This window comes from Tachysurus vachellii, chromosome 16 (genome assembly GCF_030014155.1).
Source record: "Tachysurus vachellii isolate PV-2020 chromosome 16, HZAU_Pvac_v1, whole genome shotgun sequence".
Taxonomy (NCBI): domain Eukaryota; kingdom Metazoa; phylum Chordata; class Actinopteri; order Siluriformes; family Bagridae; genus Tachysurus; species Tachysurus vachellii.
The window spans coordinates 20,391,730-20,411,058 of record NC_083475.1 but is presented as its reverse complement, the minus strand read 5'-3'; the positions used below and the strand labels follow the sequence as shown (position 1 = coordinate 20,411,058).

The window sequence follows — 19,329 nt, the reverse complement described above, 5'->3', positions numbered from 1 at the left end:
CTCGTTGCTGTTTAAACTTTTTCCCGCCTTAACCCGGAAGAAGAATTTTGCTAAACCGGAAATAAACAATACTAACGCGTTTGAAAGGCGGTTTTTTTCTGAAGCGTGACACGAAAACGGGGAAACCAGATGAATTTGACAAGGTGATGTAAACTGAAAGAGAAAATAATAATAATTCACATGAACAAGTTTAATAAGCCGTTATCTTTAGCCAAGGATGCTAATTCTACGCCGAGCTCACGCGCTACCTCACGCGCTGGCTCACGCGCTGGCGTAAACAGTAAAAAAAAACGATAAACGATATGTGATTTTTGTTCAATTTACCGCTTGTTTTGTGTGAGATGTTTAGCGCTTTGTAACAGTGCGGATTTTCAGTAACATACAAGAAAAAAATAAAAGCTTGTTTGTTTTTAGACGCCTCGTGTATACCATGGGGGCGGGGCTTTGTGGGGTTTATTTAAATGTGTAACTCCCCTGACCAATAAGAGACGTGATCTGGAGTTGGGGCGTGGCTAATCTAATCTAATGAACATAGACGGGGTTTATTTAAATGTATAACTCACCTGACCAATAAGAGACGTGATCTTGAGTGGGGGCGTGGCTAATCTAATCTAATACGTTTGTAACAGCTAGGTGTTCAGTAGTGATGTGTTTTTGGGTTCTAAAGGCTGCAGGAGTTAAATGACCACAGAGACTCTTGTGATTGATGAACATTCTAATCAAGCAGACTGTGTATGGTTGTGTAAGCGTAATGTGACGAGTCGTCTTTGTGATGCAGGTGAAGGTAGACCAGAGATTGAAGAAGCATCATCTGCGTCAAAGGAAGAGCCGACGATGCAGGAGGAGTCGGGACGATCGGCCTCGTACACGCTGCCCTGTGATGACTACGTCCACGTCGTGGAGTTCAGTCCCTACGACTGCGGCTCCGCCTCCTCGCTCCTCGCCTACGCCGAAAACAGGCACGTCGTCGTGGGAACGTGCCGCTTCAAGGTGAGCGAGCTGAGGAGCGTACGGCGCGAGCGTCCGATCGGAGATCAGCTCCGTACCTTGATCAGAGCAGTGGTCGGCAGTCTTAAACACTCAGAGCCATTTGGACCCGTTTCCCACATGAAAAAAAAACAGGGAGCCACAAAACCCTTTTGACATCTAAAATGAAGATAACAGCCGCATATATAGTTTTTTTACCTTTATGGAAAGTATAAAAAAATCTGTAGTGTGTTGCATTTATGAAATCAATTAACTGCTACCGAGTAAACGTAATTTTATTTCTGCAGGCAAACAAAAATAGTTTGAACTAACCTGAACAAAAAAGACGCTGGGTTGAAGGTTACTTTCAAATAAAATGTTCAATGTCTAATTGAGTCCTCTTTGCATTCATGACATCAGAATTTTAACTTGTCGGCTGCAGCAAACCAAAAATGCGTCTGCTTCTGTGTGTCGGGTTTCACAAGTCGGCGGTTATGACGCGTATTTTGAGCGACAAACAAATGAAACACGGTTTATTTAAATGTTACAAGAGCATCATAATTTTAGAATTTAGAATGACGTTTTTTTAAAAAACTAACTAACTAAAATAAAATAAATTTAAATTAAATATTTATTTTCCAAATCTTCTGTCAGTGAAGGTGTCAATAAGCTAAAATATTCAGTGCACAAAAAAAAACCAAAAAGAAAACGTTCAGTAAAATAGTCATAAAAAAGAGAAACGCAAGTGAGTCCTGCGTTCAGCGCCAAAAGTTTCATCGCTCTTCAAATGATCGTAGAAAATAAACCGTCTGTGATTATCTTGATAAATCTTAAAAACGAGTGACGTAATTGTGTAATAGGGCGTTTCGAGCTTGTCATCATGTGCTGGTGTGAATTTGTGTGTGTGTGTGTGCGTGTGTGTAGGAGGAAGATGTGGATGTAGACGGAGTAGAATTCACCGCTCTGCGTGTCTTCATGCACGGGGTTCGTGCTGACGCTCTAGCATGGAGTCCAGAATCCAGACTGGACAAACTGCCTCAGATGATCAGGTACTCGATGGAGTTCATAACAATGTCGCCATGATCCGGAGCTGTGTTACTATGGCAACCGTATTCTGCTTTGACACACTTTATTTATCTGTATAGAAACATCTGTGTAAATATTACACTGACAGCTTTATAGTTAGCTGAAGAAAGGACCCTGAGCTCATGTAGTCCAGTTCGCACATCAGGACGCTTTTTTCGTGTCATGTTCAGAATTTGCACCGATTCTGTTCGCAGGTTTTGCACGGCGTCGGCCGACAGAAAGATCAGACTCTTTACTTCAGATCTTCAGAAGCTTGATGAAATAGAGGTAAGCTGGAGTTATGAGGAGGAGGAGGAGGAGGATGATGATGATGATGATGATGAAAAAGCTGTTCAGACTGAAGAAGTGTAACGTGCCGACGTTAACATTCATTTCACTTTTAAACTTCAGGACACTTTGTGCAGGTGGAGTGTACACTGTATATAAACCTGTGTGATGTAGTGATATCATCATCATCATCATCATCATCTCGTCATATCCGTGCTATTACACTGCCATGACATCCAGTGATGTTTATTCTGATTATATTCCGTTTAATTAGCCACAGTGTAACGTAAGGGTTCTCACTCAAAGCATGCAGTTTGACAGTACAGGGGACGAGCCACGTGTGTATCAGGTGTATAGAATTATTCAGTGTTGACAGGCACATTCTGGAGGCCCCACCCACTTTCTTTCACCTTACATGGTCAAGTTCTTTCATATACAAACTAATTAAGTTCCTTTAGGAAGGTTACCTTAAGTATTAGACATGCCTTCATGGTGTTGGTGGAGCTGATGGTGTTGGTGGAGCTGATGGTGTTGGTGGAGCTGATGGTGTTGGTGGAGTTGATGGAGCTGATGGTGTTGGTGGAGCTGATGGTGTTGGTGGTGCTGATGAAGCTGATGGTGTTGGTGAAGCTAATGGAGTTGGTAGAGCTGATGGTGTTGATGGAGCTGATGGTGTTGATGGAGCTGATAGTGCTGATGGTGATGATGGAGCTGATGGTGTTGATGGAGCTGATGGTGTTGGTGGAGCTGATGGTGTTGGTGGAGCTGATGGTGTTGGTGGAGTTGATGGAGCTGATGGTGTTGGTGGAGCTGATGGAGTTGGTGGAGCTGATGGAGTTGGTAGAGCTGATGGTGCTGATGGTGATGATGGAGCTGATGGTGTTGGTGGAGCTGATGGAGTTGGTGGAGCTGATGGTGTTGGTGGAGCTGATGGAACTGATGGTGTTGGTGGAGCTGATGGAACTGATGGTGTTGGTGGAGCTGATGGAGTTGGTGTTGGTATTAGTTTTTGAAGTGGTTAATGGTGTTGATAGTTTTGAGGTCGATTGTGTTAATAGCATTAAAGGCGTTGATGGTGTTGAAGAGGTTGATCATTGGAATGTGAATTAAAACGCTGCTGATGTTCTGAAATAGTTTTTGTTCTTTTATTCACTGAGATGACTTTTTATTTTCTCCCCAAACTGTTTGCCTTTAACAATCACTTTAAAAACCTCTCACCAGCTCAAGACTTTTTGGGTTGGAGTGAGACCGATTTTTGTCTCAGGGAGTTTTTCATCACCCTCACATGTGGTTTGCTCATTAGGGATAAATCTAAATTTCAATTAAAAAAACGTTAGTTTTTCTTTACATCGTTGAAATGAAGCTGAAGTGCAAAGTGAGAACATTCCCAGGAGAGATTCCCTTAAACACGGGGAAACGTTAAAGCAGGGTTCCCACGCGTCCTGGAAAACCTGGAAAATTAATGACCAATGTTCCAGTCCTGGAAAACACATGGAAAATGAGCGAAAACATAAATTGTCCTGGAAAAAATCTTGTTGTCCTGGAAAATTATTATTTTTAAATGTTCTTGATCATTTAAAGAACAGTTTACAACTCTGGTCGAAACAATTAACGTTAGTAACAGAAAGCGCTCTGTTCAGGGACGCCGAGTTTTGACGGGTTTTTTGTTATGCCAATATGCGGCTCGCATGGCAGTAAATAATACGATGATATGATCATGTGCTTAAAATGTATTTTTCATTTAAATAACATTAAAAACAATCAGGGAAGCATAGAACAACGAATGTGCTCTGTTACAAATAATAATAATATATATTTATATACAATATTTGACTCGTCACTGACTCACTGCGTTCTGCGCAATAGCCAGTTTTAGGCGGCCTGCCAGAAGCTAGTTTGTGTTTCATGCTAATTAACAACTTGTGTTTACTGAACACACACGGACTAAAAAATGGATCGATTTCTTATCAAACAATCCCGCGCACAAAATGAACAGCAACAAAGCAATGTGACAGTGACAAAAGAGGTAACTGATGGAGAGCATGCGTCATCCGCGACTCGAGTAATTATTGTATTGTAATATTGTACATTGTATTTAAGCAGATAAGCTATTTAAGACTGAATAACTTGGCATACTTTGCGGTGAAAGTGGCTCTCATATTGACTTTGTCCTATCAGTGTGGCTCACATGAAAAAAATAGTGAAGCCCACTGTGTTATGCTGTTTAATCTCGCTGTGACGGACGACGCTGTCTTGTGTTGGCGGTTTCAGGTGCTAGGAATGGTTTAAGTGCTCGAATGTTTTCAGGGTAAGCAGGTTATATTAACCTTGTTAATCTGAATATCATGTGCAAGGGGAAGCACAGCAAACTAAAGCATGCATGACCGCATTGGTCTGAGAAAGGAGAGGGTATTAATATGTGCGGTCTTTTTATTTTATAAATGTTGATATTTCATTCACATGAGAAATTGTCTTTAAAAGTATAGTTAAGTAATAGCCATAAAGTGTACGTTGTTTTTAAGACTTCTGGAGAGAAGGACATATTACTTTAGGCTGTGAATCTGTGAGCCTTGTCTTTTTTTGCTAAATTTGAAATGTCCTGGAAAATGATCTCTGAAAAAGAGTGGGAACCCTGTAAAGGCACTACTCAGTGCTGAGATGACCGAGTCATTTAAACTCCTCTCCTGCTCCACCTGATGCTCTCGCACTGCTGAGGAACATACAGCATGCTTTTACTTAAAATCCGATCTCCGCCCGCACTCTGTCTGTCGACCGTGTTTATTTCTTCAGAACGGTTTTCGTACGATGATAGAGGACGACCTCGGGCCGTTTGGTGTCCCATCACAGAAACCGGTGGAATGTTGTTGTTGTTGTTGTTGTTGTTTTTTTTTATTTGCAGTATCGTCGATTAGAGACATTTGTGGAATTTAGCATGTAAAGTCCAAATGCCGAGGGAACACGGGTTTTTAAATCACATCGGACCTCGTTCCCATCAGGCTTTATTAGAATATGATGGAGTGGGAATGTGATGATCTGTGTGGAAAGAACAGGCTATGACTCCTGATACACGCCGTGTATTTAATTTAGTGCGCACTGTGGGAAGCGACGCTGCGAAGGAAAAAAAACAAGTTCAGAGTTCACGTCGAAGGGAGCAAAAGTGAAAGATCAGAGGCATCTGGATGGTTTTAGAAGGCGAATGTTAATATAAAAGTGTGTGTGTGTGTGTGTGTGAGTGCGCATGTGTAATAAGGCATCAGGCTAATCGGCCGCTCGGTTATATCGCGCCTCGGGGGGGGTGTAAAATTTTGAGCAGGATGATCGGTGTGAATTGTTTAAAGATGCTCGTTTAGATTTTATTTTGTACTCCTCTATAGAAGCAACGTAAGACGTTTCTCATACGCCGGCGGGATCGTTTGTGCCGATCGTCCTGCTCAAAATCCCCCCCCCCCCCCCCCCACTACTTCTCAGCCACCAGTAAAAGGAGGTCAGCTACGAAGCTAGAGGATGCTGGAAAAGTTCAAGTTTCTGAAGAGCATTTAACAGCCGAGGGACTCACGATCACAAAAAATAAATAAAAACAGTCGCCGATCATCCAGTTACAGACACGCAGTTTTCCGCACGTGGAAACTTTCACACCGGTTTATTTGCATAAATTCTCGGTCCGTTTGCATTAGACTACATAGTATGTAAAATTTCTTACACTGGATTAAATAAAACCAAACCATTTTTTGTAGATTCCACAAGCTGGGTGTAAAATTATGACCTCAATTGTAGACTGTGTATTTGAATATTAATGAGTGGGCGGAGTTTGTGAAAACCGGACTAAACCTTGTACAGCCTCTCTGAAATAAATCAATAAAAAAAGCTTGAAAGTGTGTGTGTGTGTGTGTGTGGAGAGTAAAATTGCAGATAGACTCGTCAGACCCTGAGATCATTGTTTTTATATCAGGTTTTTTTTGTTAATAGGCAGACGCCGAGTCTGTGCCGTACCTGTGGGTTCTCCGTGTCACCAGGGATCGGCTGGGAAGTGAAATTTCCACGTATATTGTGACGGTCCATATGTGTGCGATTTTTCTGTTTCCTGTGTTGCCTAGGTGATGGAGGGACACACCAGCTACATCAACCAGGTCGTATTTGAGCCCACAGAAGGAAAGCAAATAGCATCAGTCAGTGACGATCACACTTGCAGGTCAGTTGAAGCCTAAAACATGACACTGTGTGTGTGTGTGTGTGTGTGTCCTGTTCTCTGTTAATGGTCCAGAAAGTCCTGACCACGTTTTCCAGCGCGAAACCCGACCCTAAGCACAACACGGCCGCTGTGCGTAAGCGCGAACCCCCGTTTCCTTTCGTAATCGGTTAAACGTGGAAATCCAATCAGCAGCTCAGTGTTTTGTTTTTTCTTCGTCTTCTTTCCTTTAACATTTTCCTCCCGTTTCCTTTGTGACGGTTAACGAGCGGCCCGACTCAAGCGCACCCCAGAGATACAGTGCGGTTTCTCGAGGTAACCTAAGCGAGCTCTCCAGGAGGCTCAGGGCTTCCCTTTTTACGTCAGAGATGCGTAACCGACGCACCTGGACGTCGCCGCGCACTTTTCCGCCTTCTTTTCTAAACCGCAAACCAGGAAATCGAGAAGCAATAATGGCTTCAAGGTGGACAGGAACTGGACCGCTTTCATCCTGTTTTATCCAGAGAGGCATTTTATAAGCGAGGATCTGCAGAGCATCTCTGCTTCCAGGATCCTGGGCTCTATAATCCACTGTAGATCAGCGTTTTCCTTCCAGCTTACAGCAGATCATTTTGATTTATTTATTTATTTATTTATTTATTTATTTATTTATTTATTTTTTAGTTCTAGTAGTATAGTAGAGTTGTATTAGAGTTATAGAAGTGTAGTATAATATAGTAGTGTTATAATAGTTATTATAGTATAGTAGAGTTGTAATAAGGTAGTATAGTAGAATTATAATAGTTACAACAGTATAGTAGAGTTATAATTGTGTAGTAATTATAGTAGAGTCTTAATAGTGTAGTATAATATAGTAGTTATAATAGTGTAGTAGAGTTATAGTGGAGTTATAGAAGTTTAGTATAATATAGTAGTTATAATAGTTATAACAGTATAGTAGAGTTATAATTGTGTAGTAATTATAGTAGAGTCTTAATAGTGTAGTATAATATAGTAGTTATAATAGTTATAATAGTGTAGTAGAGTTATAGTGGAGTTATAGAAGTTTAGTATAATATAATAGTTATAACAGTATAGTAGAGTTATAGAAGTGTAGTATAGTATAATCAGAATAGAGTTATAACAGTAGTGTAGTAGTTATAGTAAGATAAGAGAACTTTATTCGTCCCACAATGGGGAAATTTCTCTGTTACAGCAGCAAAGAATAAGAAATGCAAATATATAAAAAGAATAAAGACATAATATAATAAACAGTATATACAAAACAAAATGTAGAAAGTTAGTAGAGTTATAATAGTGTAGTATAGTATTGCATGTTAAATACTTTGTATTATTGCAGTTAAAAACAGTAATGACTGTGTATAGTAGTCTTAATAGTATAGTAGAGTTATAATAGTGTAGTATAGTAGTCTTAATAGTATAGTAGAGTTATAATAGTGTAGTATAGTAGTCTTAATAGTATAGTAGAGTTATAATAGTGTAGTATAGTAGTCTTAATAGTATAGTAGAGTTATAATAGTGTAGTATAGTAGTCTTAATAGTATAGTAGAGTTATAATAGTATAGTAGAGTTATAATAGTGTAGTATAGTAGTCTTAATAGTATAGTAGAGTTATAATAGTGTAGTAGAGTTATAATAGTGTAGTAGAGTTATAATAGTGTAGTATAGTAGTTATAATAGTATAGTAGAGTTATAATAGTGTAGTAGAGTTGTAATGAGGTAGTATAGTAGAGTTATTATTGTGTAGTAGTTATAGTAGAGTCTTAATAGTATAGTAGAGTTATAATAGTGTAGTATAGTAGTCTTAATAGTATAGTAGAGTTATAATAGTGTAGTAGAGTTATAATAGTATAGTAGAGTTATAATAGTGTAGTATAGTAGTCTTAATAGTATAGTAGAGTTATAATAGTGTAGTATAGTAGTCTTAATAGTATAGTAGAGTTATAATAGTATAGTAGAGTTATAATAGTGTAGTAGAGTTATAATAGTGTAGTATAGTAGTCTTAATAGTGTAGTAGAGTTATAATAGTGTAGTAGAGTTATAATAGTGTAGTATAGTAGTTATAATAGTATAGTAGAGTTATAATAGTGTAGTAGAGTTGTAATGAGGTAGTATAGTAGAGTAATTATTGTGTAGTAGTTATAGTAGAGTCTTAATAGTATAGTAGAGTTATAATAGTGTAGTAGAGTTATAATAGTGTAGTATAGTAGTCTTAATAGTGTAGTAGAGTTATAATAGTGTAGTAGAGTTATAATTGTGTAGTATAGTAGTTATAATAGTATAGTAGAGTTATAATAGTATAGTAGTTATAATAGTGTAGTATAGTAGTCTTAATAGTGTAGTAGAGTTATAATAGTGTAGTAGAGTTATAATAGTGTAGTAGAGTTATAATAGTGTAGTAGAGTTATAATAGTGTAGTAGAGTTATAATAGTGTAGTAGAGTTATAATAGTGTAGTAGAGTTGTAATAGTGTAGTAGAGTTATAATAGTGTAGTAGAGTTATAATAGTGTAGTAGAGTTATAATAGTGTAGTAGAGTTGTAATGAGGTAGTATAGTAGAGTTATTATTGTGTAGTAGTTATAGTAGAGTCTTAATAGTATAGTATAGTTGTAGTAGAGTTATAGAAATGTAGTATAGTAGAATTATAATAGTTATAACAGTATAGTAGAGTTCTAGAAGTTTAGTATAGTGGAATTATAATAGTTATAATAATAGTTATAGTGTAGTATTATAGGTTTTTTACGTAGCAGTGTGCTGCAGACAGGAGTGTAAACCTGGACCTTTTCTGAGCAGGATGTTCTGTATTAACCGTAAGAGAAAATGAAAGTGAGTTATATTGCGTTTATATTCGAGATCAGTTTCATTGGGTTTCTGTGATTTTGCTTGATTTGGAAGCGGTGTGTTTGTTTAATGGAAGATGGATGCAGTTGCTGCACTCGTGTATTTTTTTCCACGCTGATCCCTCTGTGTGTATGTGTGTGTGTGTGTGTGTGTGTGAGAGCGAGAGATCCTTGTGCACTATATGGACCGGCTCTACTGTACGCACGTGTGTGTGTGTTCCTAACCCTGTTTTTGTTATTCCACTCTTCAGGATGCCTGTCTCCTCCACTTCATATCCACTCCAGCATGCGTCTAGACACAGCACTCTTTCTCTCCATAGCACTACACTAATGTTTTACTTCACCCATCACCCCGGTGTGCGTCCTCAGAGCGCCGCGCTCATCCTCCTCGCGGCCGCCCTGTTGGTGTTGGCGCGGGTTCAAACGCGAGGTCGGGATGAAAGAGCGAGTATCTCAGGCTTTATCGCAGTCGGAGGGCGAAACGTTCAGAATTAATGGTGTCGGATAGGAACTGGACGAGCCGCGGGTTTGGAAAAGCCTCTGATCGCTTCTGTGCGATGAGCTTGTGAATGATTAATACCTCGGGCCCCGGCGTGCACACTTTGACAGCTTTTGGTATTCAGCATGTGATCAAGGGCACATCACTATTAGTGCTGACTCTGATGAACGTGTCAGCAGTTTCTGGAACACTCCGAGGGCATCGGAAAGACGCAAACTTTAAACCCCGGCGTGTAGGAGAGGAGACATCCGCATCCTCGGCCTCGGCCTCCGTGTCCCTCTCCGGCCAGAGAAAACATCTCCATCTGCAGAAAGATTTCGCTTCCGTCACGTCGTGGAAACGTAGCAGAGCATGAAAAAGAGCGACAGATGTCTTTTTGAATCCTCCCACACAACCACAGCACACTTTTCATTCACATGGTCTCGTCTGATCAAAGACACGGGCGTGCATTTGCGTCTAGACCAGAAGTAACATGGGAGCAATAAAAGGGGGGAGGGGCGGGTCTGTAAAGGCAAGCTTGATTTGAAGGCGTAAGCAACGAGATATCGCTTTTCCGATCCAAAAACATGACAAAATCGTTCTACACTTAAGTGGTGGTCAAATCCTATATTCATTATGTTCACTCTCCGGCCAAGTCACAGCTCCAACAAGTTTGCCTGGAAGTCCGATTATCCAGCGACTGACGTACGAACAAGCTGATTGTGTGCATTAATACAGACATGCAATGCTTTGTCATCTCAGTCCACTCAGATTCTTACACTTCTGTTGCTGACTGTTCCCTTGCTGTAATTTATCCCACCTCCTGCCAGGTGCCGTTATAAAGAGATAATCAAGAGGTCAGATGTTTCTGCCCTATAATATAGCATCGTGTAGTAGTAATAGTGTAAGTCACGTGTTCAGCAACAAGGAAAAGAACCACGTGTAGAATGCTGGATGCTTCACACACGCCACACTCGAAGCTTTGCTTATGTAGTGGAGGAGGGGCGGGGCTACCAGGCGCTGATGCTGGATAAAAAAAACATTTAAGATGGCAGGCGACACTCCGGTGGACAAGACATCTTACAAATGACTTATAACGAAGCGCACGTTACTTCAGTCATACACTAGACATTATAGTACATAGTGTGTAGTGTGTCAATCAGGACACAGCTATTGTTATTGACTTGACCTATGTGTCGTTGTCGATGTGTGTGTGTGTTTGTATGTGTGTGTATGTTTGTATATGTGTGTATGAGTGTGCGTGCGTGTATGTATGTGTGTATGTGTGTGTATATGTTTGTGTGTGTGTGTGTGTTTGTATGTGTGTGTGTGTGTGTATATATGTGTGTGTGTGTGTGTGTGTATATGTGTGTGTGTCTGTGTATATGTTTGTGTATATGTATGTGTGTTTGTGTATATGTGTGTATATGTTTGTGTGAGTGTGTGTATATGTTTGTGTGAGTGTGTGTGTGTATATATGTTTTTATGTGTGTGTGTTTGTATATGTTTGTGTATGTTTGTGTAAGTGTGTGTGTGTGTGTGTGTGTGTGTGTGTGTGGCGCAGCCCTGGTTCAATCCTAAACGCCGCCGGCAGGCGAGTGATGGAAGTGCAGGTCAGTCCAGGGTATTGCTGGGTTGACGGAGTTCATTATTAAAGTGTTGATCTCACCTGAATGCTGAGTCCTGACTCGCTTTTATTTATTTATTTATTTATTTCATTTGGTCCGGCTTGGATACCGGGGAAAAGAAACAGGAGGAATCTGATCCGATCCTGTAAGAAACGCAGGCTGAAATATCACGACATTTAAGGGTCTTTTTTTATTATTATTTATTTGGAACATATTTCTTTACTTGGAAACGAAATGCCTACTTGGTTGTGTTGTCTGTTTGTATTTACAATTTTATAATCCGTATTACGTACGCAAAAAAAAAACAAATCTGCATTTTTGTGTGTGGTAATATTTTTTATTTCATTTGTAACTGGAGCGTTGAGCGTTTTTATGGACATCAGCTGACGATGGAGGTTTTCGGCGTCAGAAAGCCAGTCGTTATCACAGGACTGGAGAACTGCTGAACACGAGCACGTCATCGTCTTCTGCTTGAGCTGAGACTAAATAATCATCTTGTTGGTGTTCCAGAGAACCGGTCGGTTTTGGTTTGTTTGTGTTTTTTCTTTCTTTCTTTTTCCTTCCACATTCCCACAGCACCGGTTCGAGTGCGCCGTCGGTGGTTTCTGGTGTTGCGTGCGATTGATCTCTTTCGCTTGGCAACAGCAGCGAGCGGAAGCGTTTCAGCCCGTGTTTGTGTGTCGCGGTTTGATATCTCACTTGTGCTGGAGTGTGAAGGTCTGATCAGGTCAAGCGGGTTGTATTGTGGACATGCCGGCTCTCGTGTAGCCCGACTTCTCTTATCCCTTATCTACGTTTTCTTTCTCATGTTTGCTCATCTGGTACACAGGAAGTCGTCGACCGCGCGAATTCACATTCATGACACGTCGCACCGAGCGCTTTCGTGAAGTCTTTACGGCGACCTCATCATTCTGTTTCAGTTCCACGAAACCCCTGCAATCACCTTATCTCTGTCAGAGAGCTGCGAGCTCTGATGGGGCAGAATGGGCTTCCTAATTGTCATTCTTTTTTGTGTTCTCTCTCTCTACCTCTTTCTCTACCTCTGTCTCGGTTTCTTGCTCTGTCTCTCTTGCTCTTTCTCTCTCTCTCTCCTGATCCCCTTTCTCACTCCTCTTTCTCTCGCCCCCTCACCCTTCCCCTCTTTCGTTGTCTCTCTCTCTCTCTACCTCACTCTTGCTCTCTTTCACTTTCTCTCTTGCTCTTTCTCTCTCTACCTCACTCTCTCTCTCTACCTCTCTCTCTCTTTCTTCCTATCCCCTTTTTCTCTTTCTCTCGCCCCCCACCCGTCCCCTCTACCTCACTCTCGCTCTCTCTCTCTGTGTCTCTCTCTTGCTCTCTCTCTCTCTCTCTCTCTCTCTCTCTCTCTCTCTCTCTCTCGCTCTCTCTCTCTTGCTCTCTCTCACTACCTCACTCTTGCTCTCTCTCTCACTCTGTCTCTCTCTTGCTCTTTCTCTCTCTCTCTCTCTCTCTCTCTCGCTCTCTCTCTATCCCCTTTTTCTCTATCACTCCCTTTCTCTCGCCCCCTCACCCATCCCCTCTTTCGCTCTCTCTCTCTACCTCACTCTCGCTCTCTCTCACTACCTCACTCTCACTCTCTCTCGCTCTTTCTCTCTCTCTCTCTCTCTACCTCTCTACCTCTGTCTCTTTCTTCCACTCACTCTATCTGGGTTCAGCATGGCCAGGATGTCTTTGTGGCTTTGCGAGAGGCCAAATTAAAGAGCAAGAAAGCCTGTTTTCCTGGGAAGGGAAACACGGCACTGGCAGTCCCAGTCGTCTCTTGGACTCGAGTCAAGCTGCAAAAGTTCAGGGATTTATGACATGCAAGAACTCCACGCTCTTGTTGGAGAACACAGTCATCTTGATGATACCCCAGAGAGCGGCTTTTATTGCTCGTTCGTCACTGGGTGCTCAGTGGGGCCGCAGCCAAAGAGTCGAACATTTCCTCCAACCCACAAACACACACACATTTTAATCTGAGTTATCAGTCTGTCTGAAAATATTTTTCCCTCCTTCTTCTCGTCATATTTTTCATCCGTGTTTAATAAGGAACTCGTCAGAACCAAAACAACCTCTGAACCCCACATCGGTGCTCAGCGGGTCACCGCTTGCCCAGGATATTTTTGTCACACAATACCTCATCCACTTCCTTTTGAGGCCTTTTTTTGATGTGTGTGTGTGTGTGTGTGTGTGTGGATTTAGAGCACATAAGGACAAAGCTGGCTGTCCCAGTTTTATCTTTTTGTATTTCCTCTCTGTCTGGCTCATGTCCTACTCTTGCTTTGACCTCTGCTGGCACTTGAATGAAACTGAAAGATAGACACAGAGACTTCTACCCAAATGTTAATATCCGTGTGTCCACGTGCATCTCCTGGGGCTTTGTGTGATCCTACAGTCACTGTAGAAGTCACAGGTGTATTTCCAGCTTCCAGCATCACGATTCCACGATTCTCCTTCGCCGTCCAGCTTTCAGCACCGAGCTGAATTAACCGTTAAAGATCATGTACCATGAGTTCAGTCTTTTAAGAGCTGCCTGCTTAACCATCCGCATGCTTCTAGTGCAAATCTTTTAAATATACTGTACACTAACACACAGTCAGGTTGACTGGAAATGTATGTCATCTTAGTATCTGGGAGATGTGGTAGCCTAGTGGTAGCCTAGTAATCCCAGGTCCACCAGGCTGTCACTGTTGGGCCCCTGAGCAAGGCCCTTAACCCTCAATTGCTCAGTTATATAAAATGAAATAAAAATGTAAGTCACTCTGGATAAGGAAGTCTGCTAAATGCCAGAAATGTAAATAATTGGTTTAATATAATTATATAATATATATAATTAAATATAATCTAATTAAATATAATAAATATAATATAATTAAATATAATATTTAATATTTAGTTTACCTTGAAACAAGAGAAAAAATAACCTGTGGCCTTTCTTTATTTCTTTCTTTTTTCCTTCCTTTCTTTCCTTCCTTCCTCCCCCCCCCTCTCTCTCCCTCCCCTCTCTCTCTCTCCCTCTCTCTCTCTCCCTCCCCTCTCATCTCTCTCTCTCTCTCTCTCTCTCTCTCTCTCTCTCTCTCTCTCTCCCTCCCCTCTCTCTCTCTCTCCCTCTCTCTCTCCCTCCCCTCTCTCTCTCTCTCTCTCTCTCTCTCTCTCTCTCTCTCTCTCTCTCTCTCTCTCTCTCTCTCTCTCTCTCTCTCTCTCTCTCTCTCTCTCTCTCTCTCTCTCCCTCCCTCCCTCTCTCTCTCTCTCTCTCTCTCTCTCTCTCTCTCTCTCGTCCCTCAGGGTTTGGGATCTGAAAGGGAATGAATGCGTATCGTTCCGGCTGTGGTCTCCTGGTGTCTCCGTGTGCTGGCATCCCGAGGATGCGTATAAGGTAAGCTGGAGTACTGAGAGTGCCCTCAGTTCAGGCTCAGGATGTTCTCAGCTGAGAGCACACGCCGTCTTCGGCTCGATACGGATCCTGTCCCGAGGCTATAGATGGGATCTGGGGAAAGGATGCTAGTATTACATCATCATAACGAGCTCTTCTTTGCTTCTGTCTCTAATAATTACTGAAAGCTGTTCTGTCACGGATGCTGAGGAGCTTTCTCTTTGCTCCCTCGCAGCTGATGGTGGCTGAGAAAAAGGGCACCATCCGTTTCTACGACCTCGTCACCCAGCGGGCCATTCTGTCTCTGGACAGCGGGCAGATGCCGATCATGTCTGCTGATTGGTGCCTCATGAACACCATTAAAGTGGGCGCTGTGGTGGGGAGCGACTGGGTGATCTGGGACATCACGCGCTCTAGGTACAGACTCCTTCCCATCTCTCTTGTCAGTGTGCCTGACTTATATGCGTCGATATATTCCGCTTGTGTAGATTTTCCTGCGAATCGTTGACGAAACCGTTCTCACAGAAAGAGGGCGTTTGGCTGGCATTAAAAACGAGCAAACAGACCTGTCCTGGAGCAAGTCAACAAATCTGCCACGGTTTCAAATCAAACCAACGCAAATAACTTTGAAGGTCCCGAAAGCCAGAAATTGTTTTTTATCCACTGATTTCTTATATTGTGCTCCAAAAAGCTCAACAGTATTAAAATAAATTAAAATTCTCCTGCCTGATACCAGAACAGACAAATACAAATACATCCTGAGTGATTTCAACCGTCATGATTATGGAGCTCGTGGCCAGAAACGTGGCGTAACGCCGTAAGCTGTAACATGACGTGACATACAGCTAAGTACGGTGACCCATACTTTTTGTTCTCTGCATTTAACCCATCCAAAGTGCACACACACACACACACACACAGCAGTGAACACACACACCGTGAACACACACCCGGAGCAGTGGGCAGCCATTTATGCTGCGGCGCCCGGAGAGCAGTTGGGGGGGGTTTGTTGTGCCTTGCTCAAGGGCACCTCAGTCGTATTGCCAGCCCGAGACTCGAACCCACAACCTTAGGGTTAGGAGTTAAACTCTCTAACCATTAGGCCACGACTTCCCCACCGTGAGCGGAGCGTCTGATCGCGCAGTCATGATCATTCAGCGCCTCCATAATTGCAGGCACTGCTGATGTTTGATGCTTTTTTGGTAAAGTTGCCTCAATTTAAAATACAACAGAGAACACAGCCTAATAGTTCCCTTTCACTTCCTGTATTCTAAGGGGACTGAAGGCTATCGATAAATAATGAATAAAATCATTTCTCTGAGCTGAAAGTCATCACCTGCTTATTAAAGTCACACCATTACTTTTAACATGGCTCTAAATTTAATGAAGAGAAAAGAGAGGGTGTGTCTCCATTTACTGTATTATGGCGGACGCACTTATCCAGACATTCTGTATAAGAGTTAAGGGCCTTGCTCCTGAGAATCTACAGTTCATCCTCTAGAATCTAGTTAAAGCACCTGACACACTTTCTGCCTTGAAAAGTGACACAAAAATCGAAATTGACCCTCCAGTTAAGGCTCATTGGAAAGAAATCCTTTATCGTCATAACACACCAGGAGATAAACACTTCGATCTTTTTGTAATAGTTATCCTCAGGACAAGAGACCAGTGCATTTGGACAAAGCTCGACTCTTCAGGTAAGCCATGATGCTTCATATCAGGTTCTCAGCCACAATTACCATCCTATGTGTGTGTGTGTATACATACGTGTGTGTGTGTGTGTGTGTGTGTGTGTGTGTGCGCTGCATCTCTCAGGTGGTCGAGAGCAAACGAGAATATTTTTGCAACCACCGGCTGTCCGGGAAAGATCAGCAGCCAGTTACTGGTGCATCACCTCAGTCACCCGCAGGTGAGTGTGTGTGAGTGAAAGAGTGTGTGTGCGAGAGAGAGAGTGTGTGCGAGAGAGAGAGAGAGAGTGTGTGCGAGAGAGAGAGAGAGAGTGTGTGCGAGAGAGAGAGAGTGTGTGTGCGAGAGAGAGAGAGAGAGAGTGTGTGTGCGAGAGAGAGAGAGTGTGTGTGCGAGAGAGAGAGAGTGTGTGTGCGAGAGTGAGAGTGTGTGTGCGAGAGAGAGAGAGTGTGTGTGCGAGAGAGAGAGTGTGTGTGCGAGAGAGAGAGAGAGAGTGTGTGTGCGAGAGAGAGGGAGTGCGAGCGAGAGAGAGAGAGGGAGTGCGAGCGAGAGAGAGTGTGAGCGAGCGAGAGAGAGAGAGTGTGAGCGAGCGAGAGAGAGAGTGTGCGTGCGTGCGAGAGAGAGAGTGTGCGTGCGTGCGAGAGAGAGAGTGTGCGTGCGTGCGAGAGTGATAGTGTGCGTGTGAGAGTGATAGTGTGCGTGTGAGAGTGTGTGTAGTATTAATACGTCACGTCTCATTCTGTACTCTATCCCTGCAGCCTGTGATGATCGGTTCATCAGTCGTGGGCTCTGGTCTGTCCTGGCACAGGACGCTCCCCCTGTGTGTGATCGGTGGAGACCGAAAGCTCTCTTTCTGGATGACCGAGATGTGAGGCAGCTTTTTGTCATGACTCTAAAGAATGGGTTTTTTTTTTTGCAGCTTACCTCTTTAATAAATCAAACATTTTTTCAAGAGTTCTGGCTCCATGTTTTCAGTTGTCCCAGTAAGACAATGGTCCTTTTTCCTCTGTGCTTTTGTTTCCGCCCAAAAACCGTCCCCCTACCCCCCACCCTACACCCCCCTCGTCTCTCTGCAACGTGTCATGCCCGTGATGTCCCATTACACTGGAGAGGAGAAGAGAAGAAAACAATGACCTACTTTCTCTCACACACACTGTTTAGGGCAGCGTGATCTGGGTAAATATTACCATTTACGCTGAACTTGGACCGATTACTCTTCATTTTTTTTCTGCAGAAACAGAGATCTCAGAGATTTGTAAAACAGTAACTAGTAGTGACGTAAACTGCTGTTTTCTGTTTCTCATTTAGCACAGAACCAGTGTGTAGCAGGCTGGTTACTAGCTAATCCACCATGTTTACCTTTTTACTCTGTAACCTAAAGCTGCTCCAAGAGAAGCTCAACTACATTAATGAAGCTCTTCTTCTTGACACTTTAGACAAATTTATTTCATTTTTATTTTTTTTTACCTGGGCAGTAATCATTCAGTATGTTCAGTAACAAGAACATCATTGGAAGTTGGGTCAGTAAATGAGTGTGTGTGTGTGTGTGAAAGAGTGTGTGTGAAAGAGTGTGTGTGCGAGAGAGAGTGAGTGTGTGTGAGTGTGTGTGTGAGTGAGTGTGAGAGAGCGAGTGTGAGAGAGCGAGTGTGAGAGAGCGAGTGTGAGAGAGCGAGTGTGCGAGAGCGAGTGTGCGAGAGCGAGCGAGTGTGCAAGAGAGAGAGTGAGCGTGTGCGCGAGAGAGTGAGCGTGTGCGCGAGAGAGTGAGCGTGTGCGCGAGAGAGTGAGCGTGTGCGCGAGAGAGTGAGCGTGTGCGAGAGAGAGTGTGCGTGCGTGCGAGAGAGAGTGTGCGTGCGTGCGAGAGTGAGCGTGCGTGCGTGTGAGAGCGTGCAAGCGTGCGCAAGAGAGCGAGCGTGTGAGTGAATGTGTGCGTGCAAGTGTGCGTCAGTAAATGAATAAAAAAAAAATGAATAAGTAAATAAATAAAATAAAAATAATAAAGAATAAGTAAATGAATAAAAAAAGTATAGTCAGTAAGTTAAAATGTCATTGCATACTTAACTTACTTGGTAAATTCAAGAATAATATAAGTCAGTATGTCAGTACGTGAGTCGGTTAATAAATACTCAAGCTGGTCAAGAAGTTATTCAATAAGTCGGTTCACGAGTCAGTTGTTAATTATGCAAGTCAGTGAGTAAAATACTGACTCAGCATCAGTAAGTCAGTGCATGAGACAGTTAATAGGTTTTTATATAATTCTTAAGTTAGTACAAAAGTCAGTTAAGTTAGTAAGTTCAAATGTCAGTTAAGACAGTTATAAAGTCATTTAAAAAGTCAGTAGCTGTCCATTAATAAGCCAGTAAGTACTTGAGTCATTTAAGTTAGTAAGTTGGTTGATAAGTAATTGTTCATTTCAGTAAGAACTTGTCAGTTAATGAGTTACTAAGTCAGTATGCAAGTCAGCTAATAAGAAAATTCAGTACTTATGTCCGTTAATAAGACAGTAAGCATTTGAGTTAGTTAAGTAAGTTTGCAAGTCATTACTTAAGTCAGTAAATAAGTCAGTACTCGGGTCAGTTAATAATCATGAGCTAAATTATTCAGTCAACTTAGTCTTTTAATCAATCTTTTAGTATTATTTATTTATTTTATTTATTTATTTAATTTGTTTGGTACAAAATTCAGAAGTTTTCCTAATGTTCATAAAGACAGATTGGGGCTTGGACAGAAGGTAAGGATGGGGAAGATGTGGAACTAGAGGTGAGTGATTGTTGATGCTCAGTCTCTTGTAACGTGGCAAGAGAATCATCTCGACAAGACGGT

General features: G+C 42.1%; 1 protein-coding gene across 1 annotated transcript; it reads left to right on the top strand.

Annotated features, from left to right (window-relative positions):
• Nucleotides 1-33: 33 nt before the first annotated feature.
• nup37 (nucleoporin 37) lies at nucleotides 34-17,461 on the top strand. The gene is made up of 10 exons (XM_060889285.1): nucleotides 34-143; nucleotides 779-990; nucleotides 1,891-2,015; nucleotides 2,247-2,319; nucleotides 6,414-6,508; nucleotides 14,736-14,826; nucleotides 15,059-15,240; nucleotides 16,470-16,520; nucleotides 16,639-16,732; nucleotides 17,268-17,461. Exons 2-10 carry the CDS (start codon nucleotides 835-837, stop codon nucleotides 17,379-17,381), a joined length of 981 nt encoding a protein of 326 aa, XP_060745268.1. The 5' UTR covers nucleotides 34-143; nucleotides 779-834; the 3' UTR covers nucleotides 17,382-17,461.
• The last annotated feature ends 1,868 nt before the right edge of the window (nucleotides 17,462-19,329 follow it).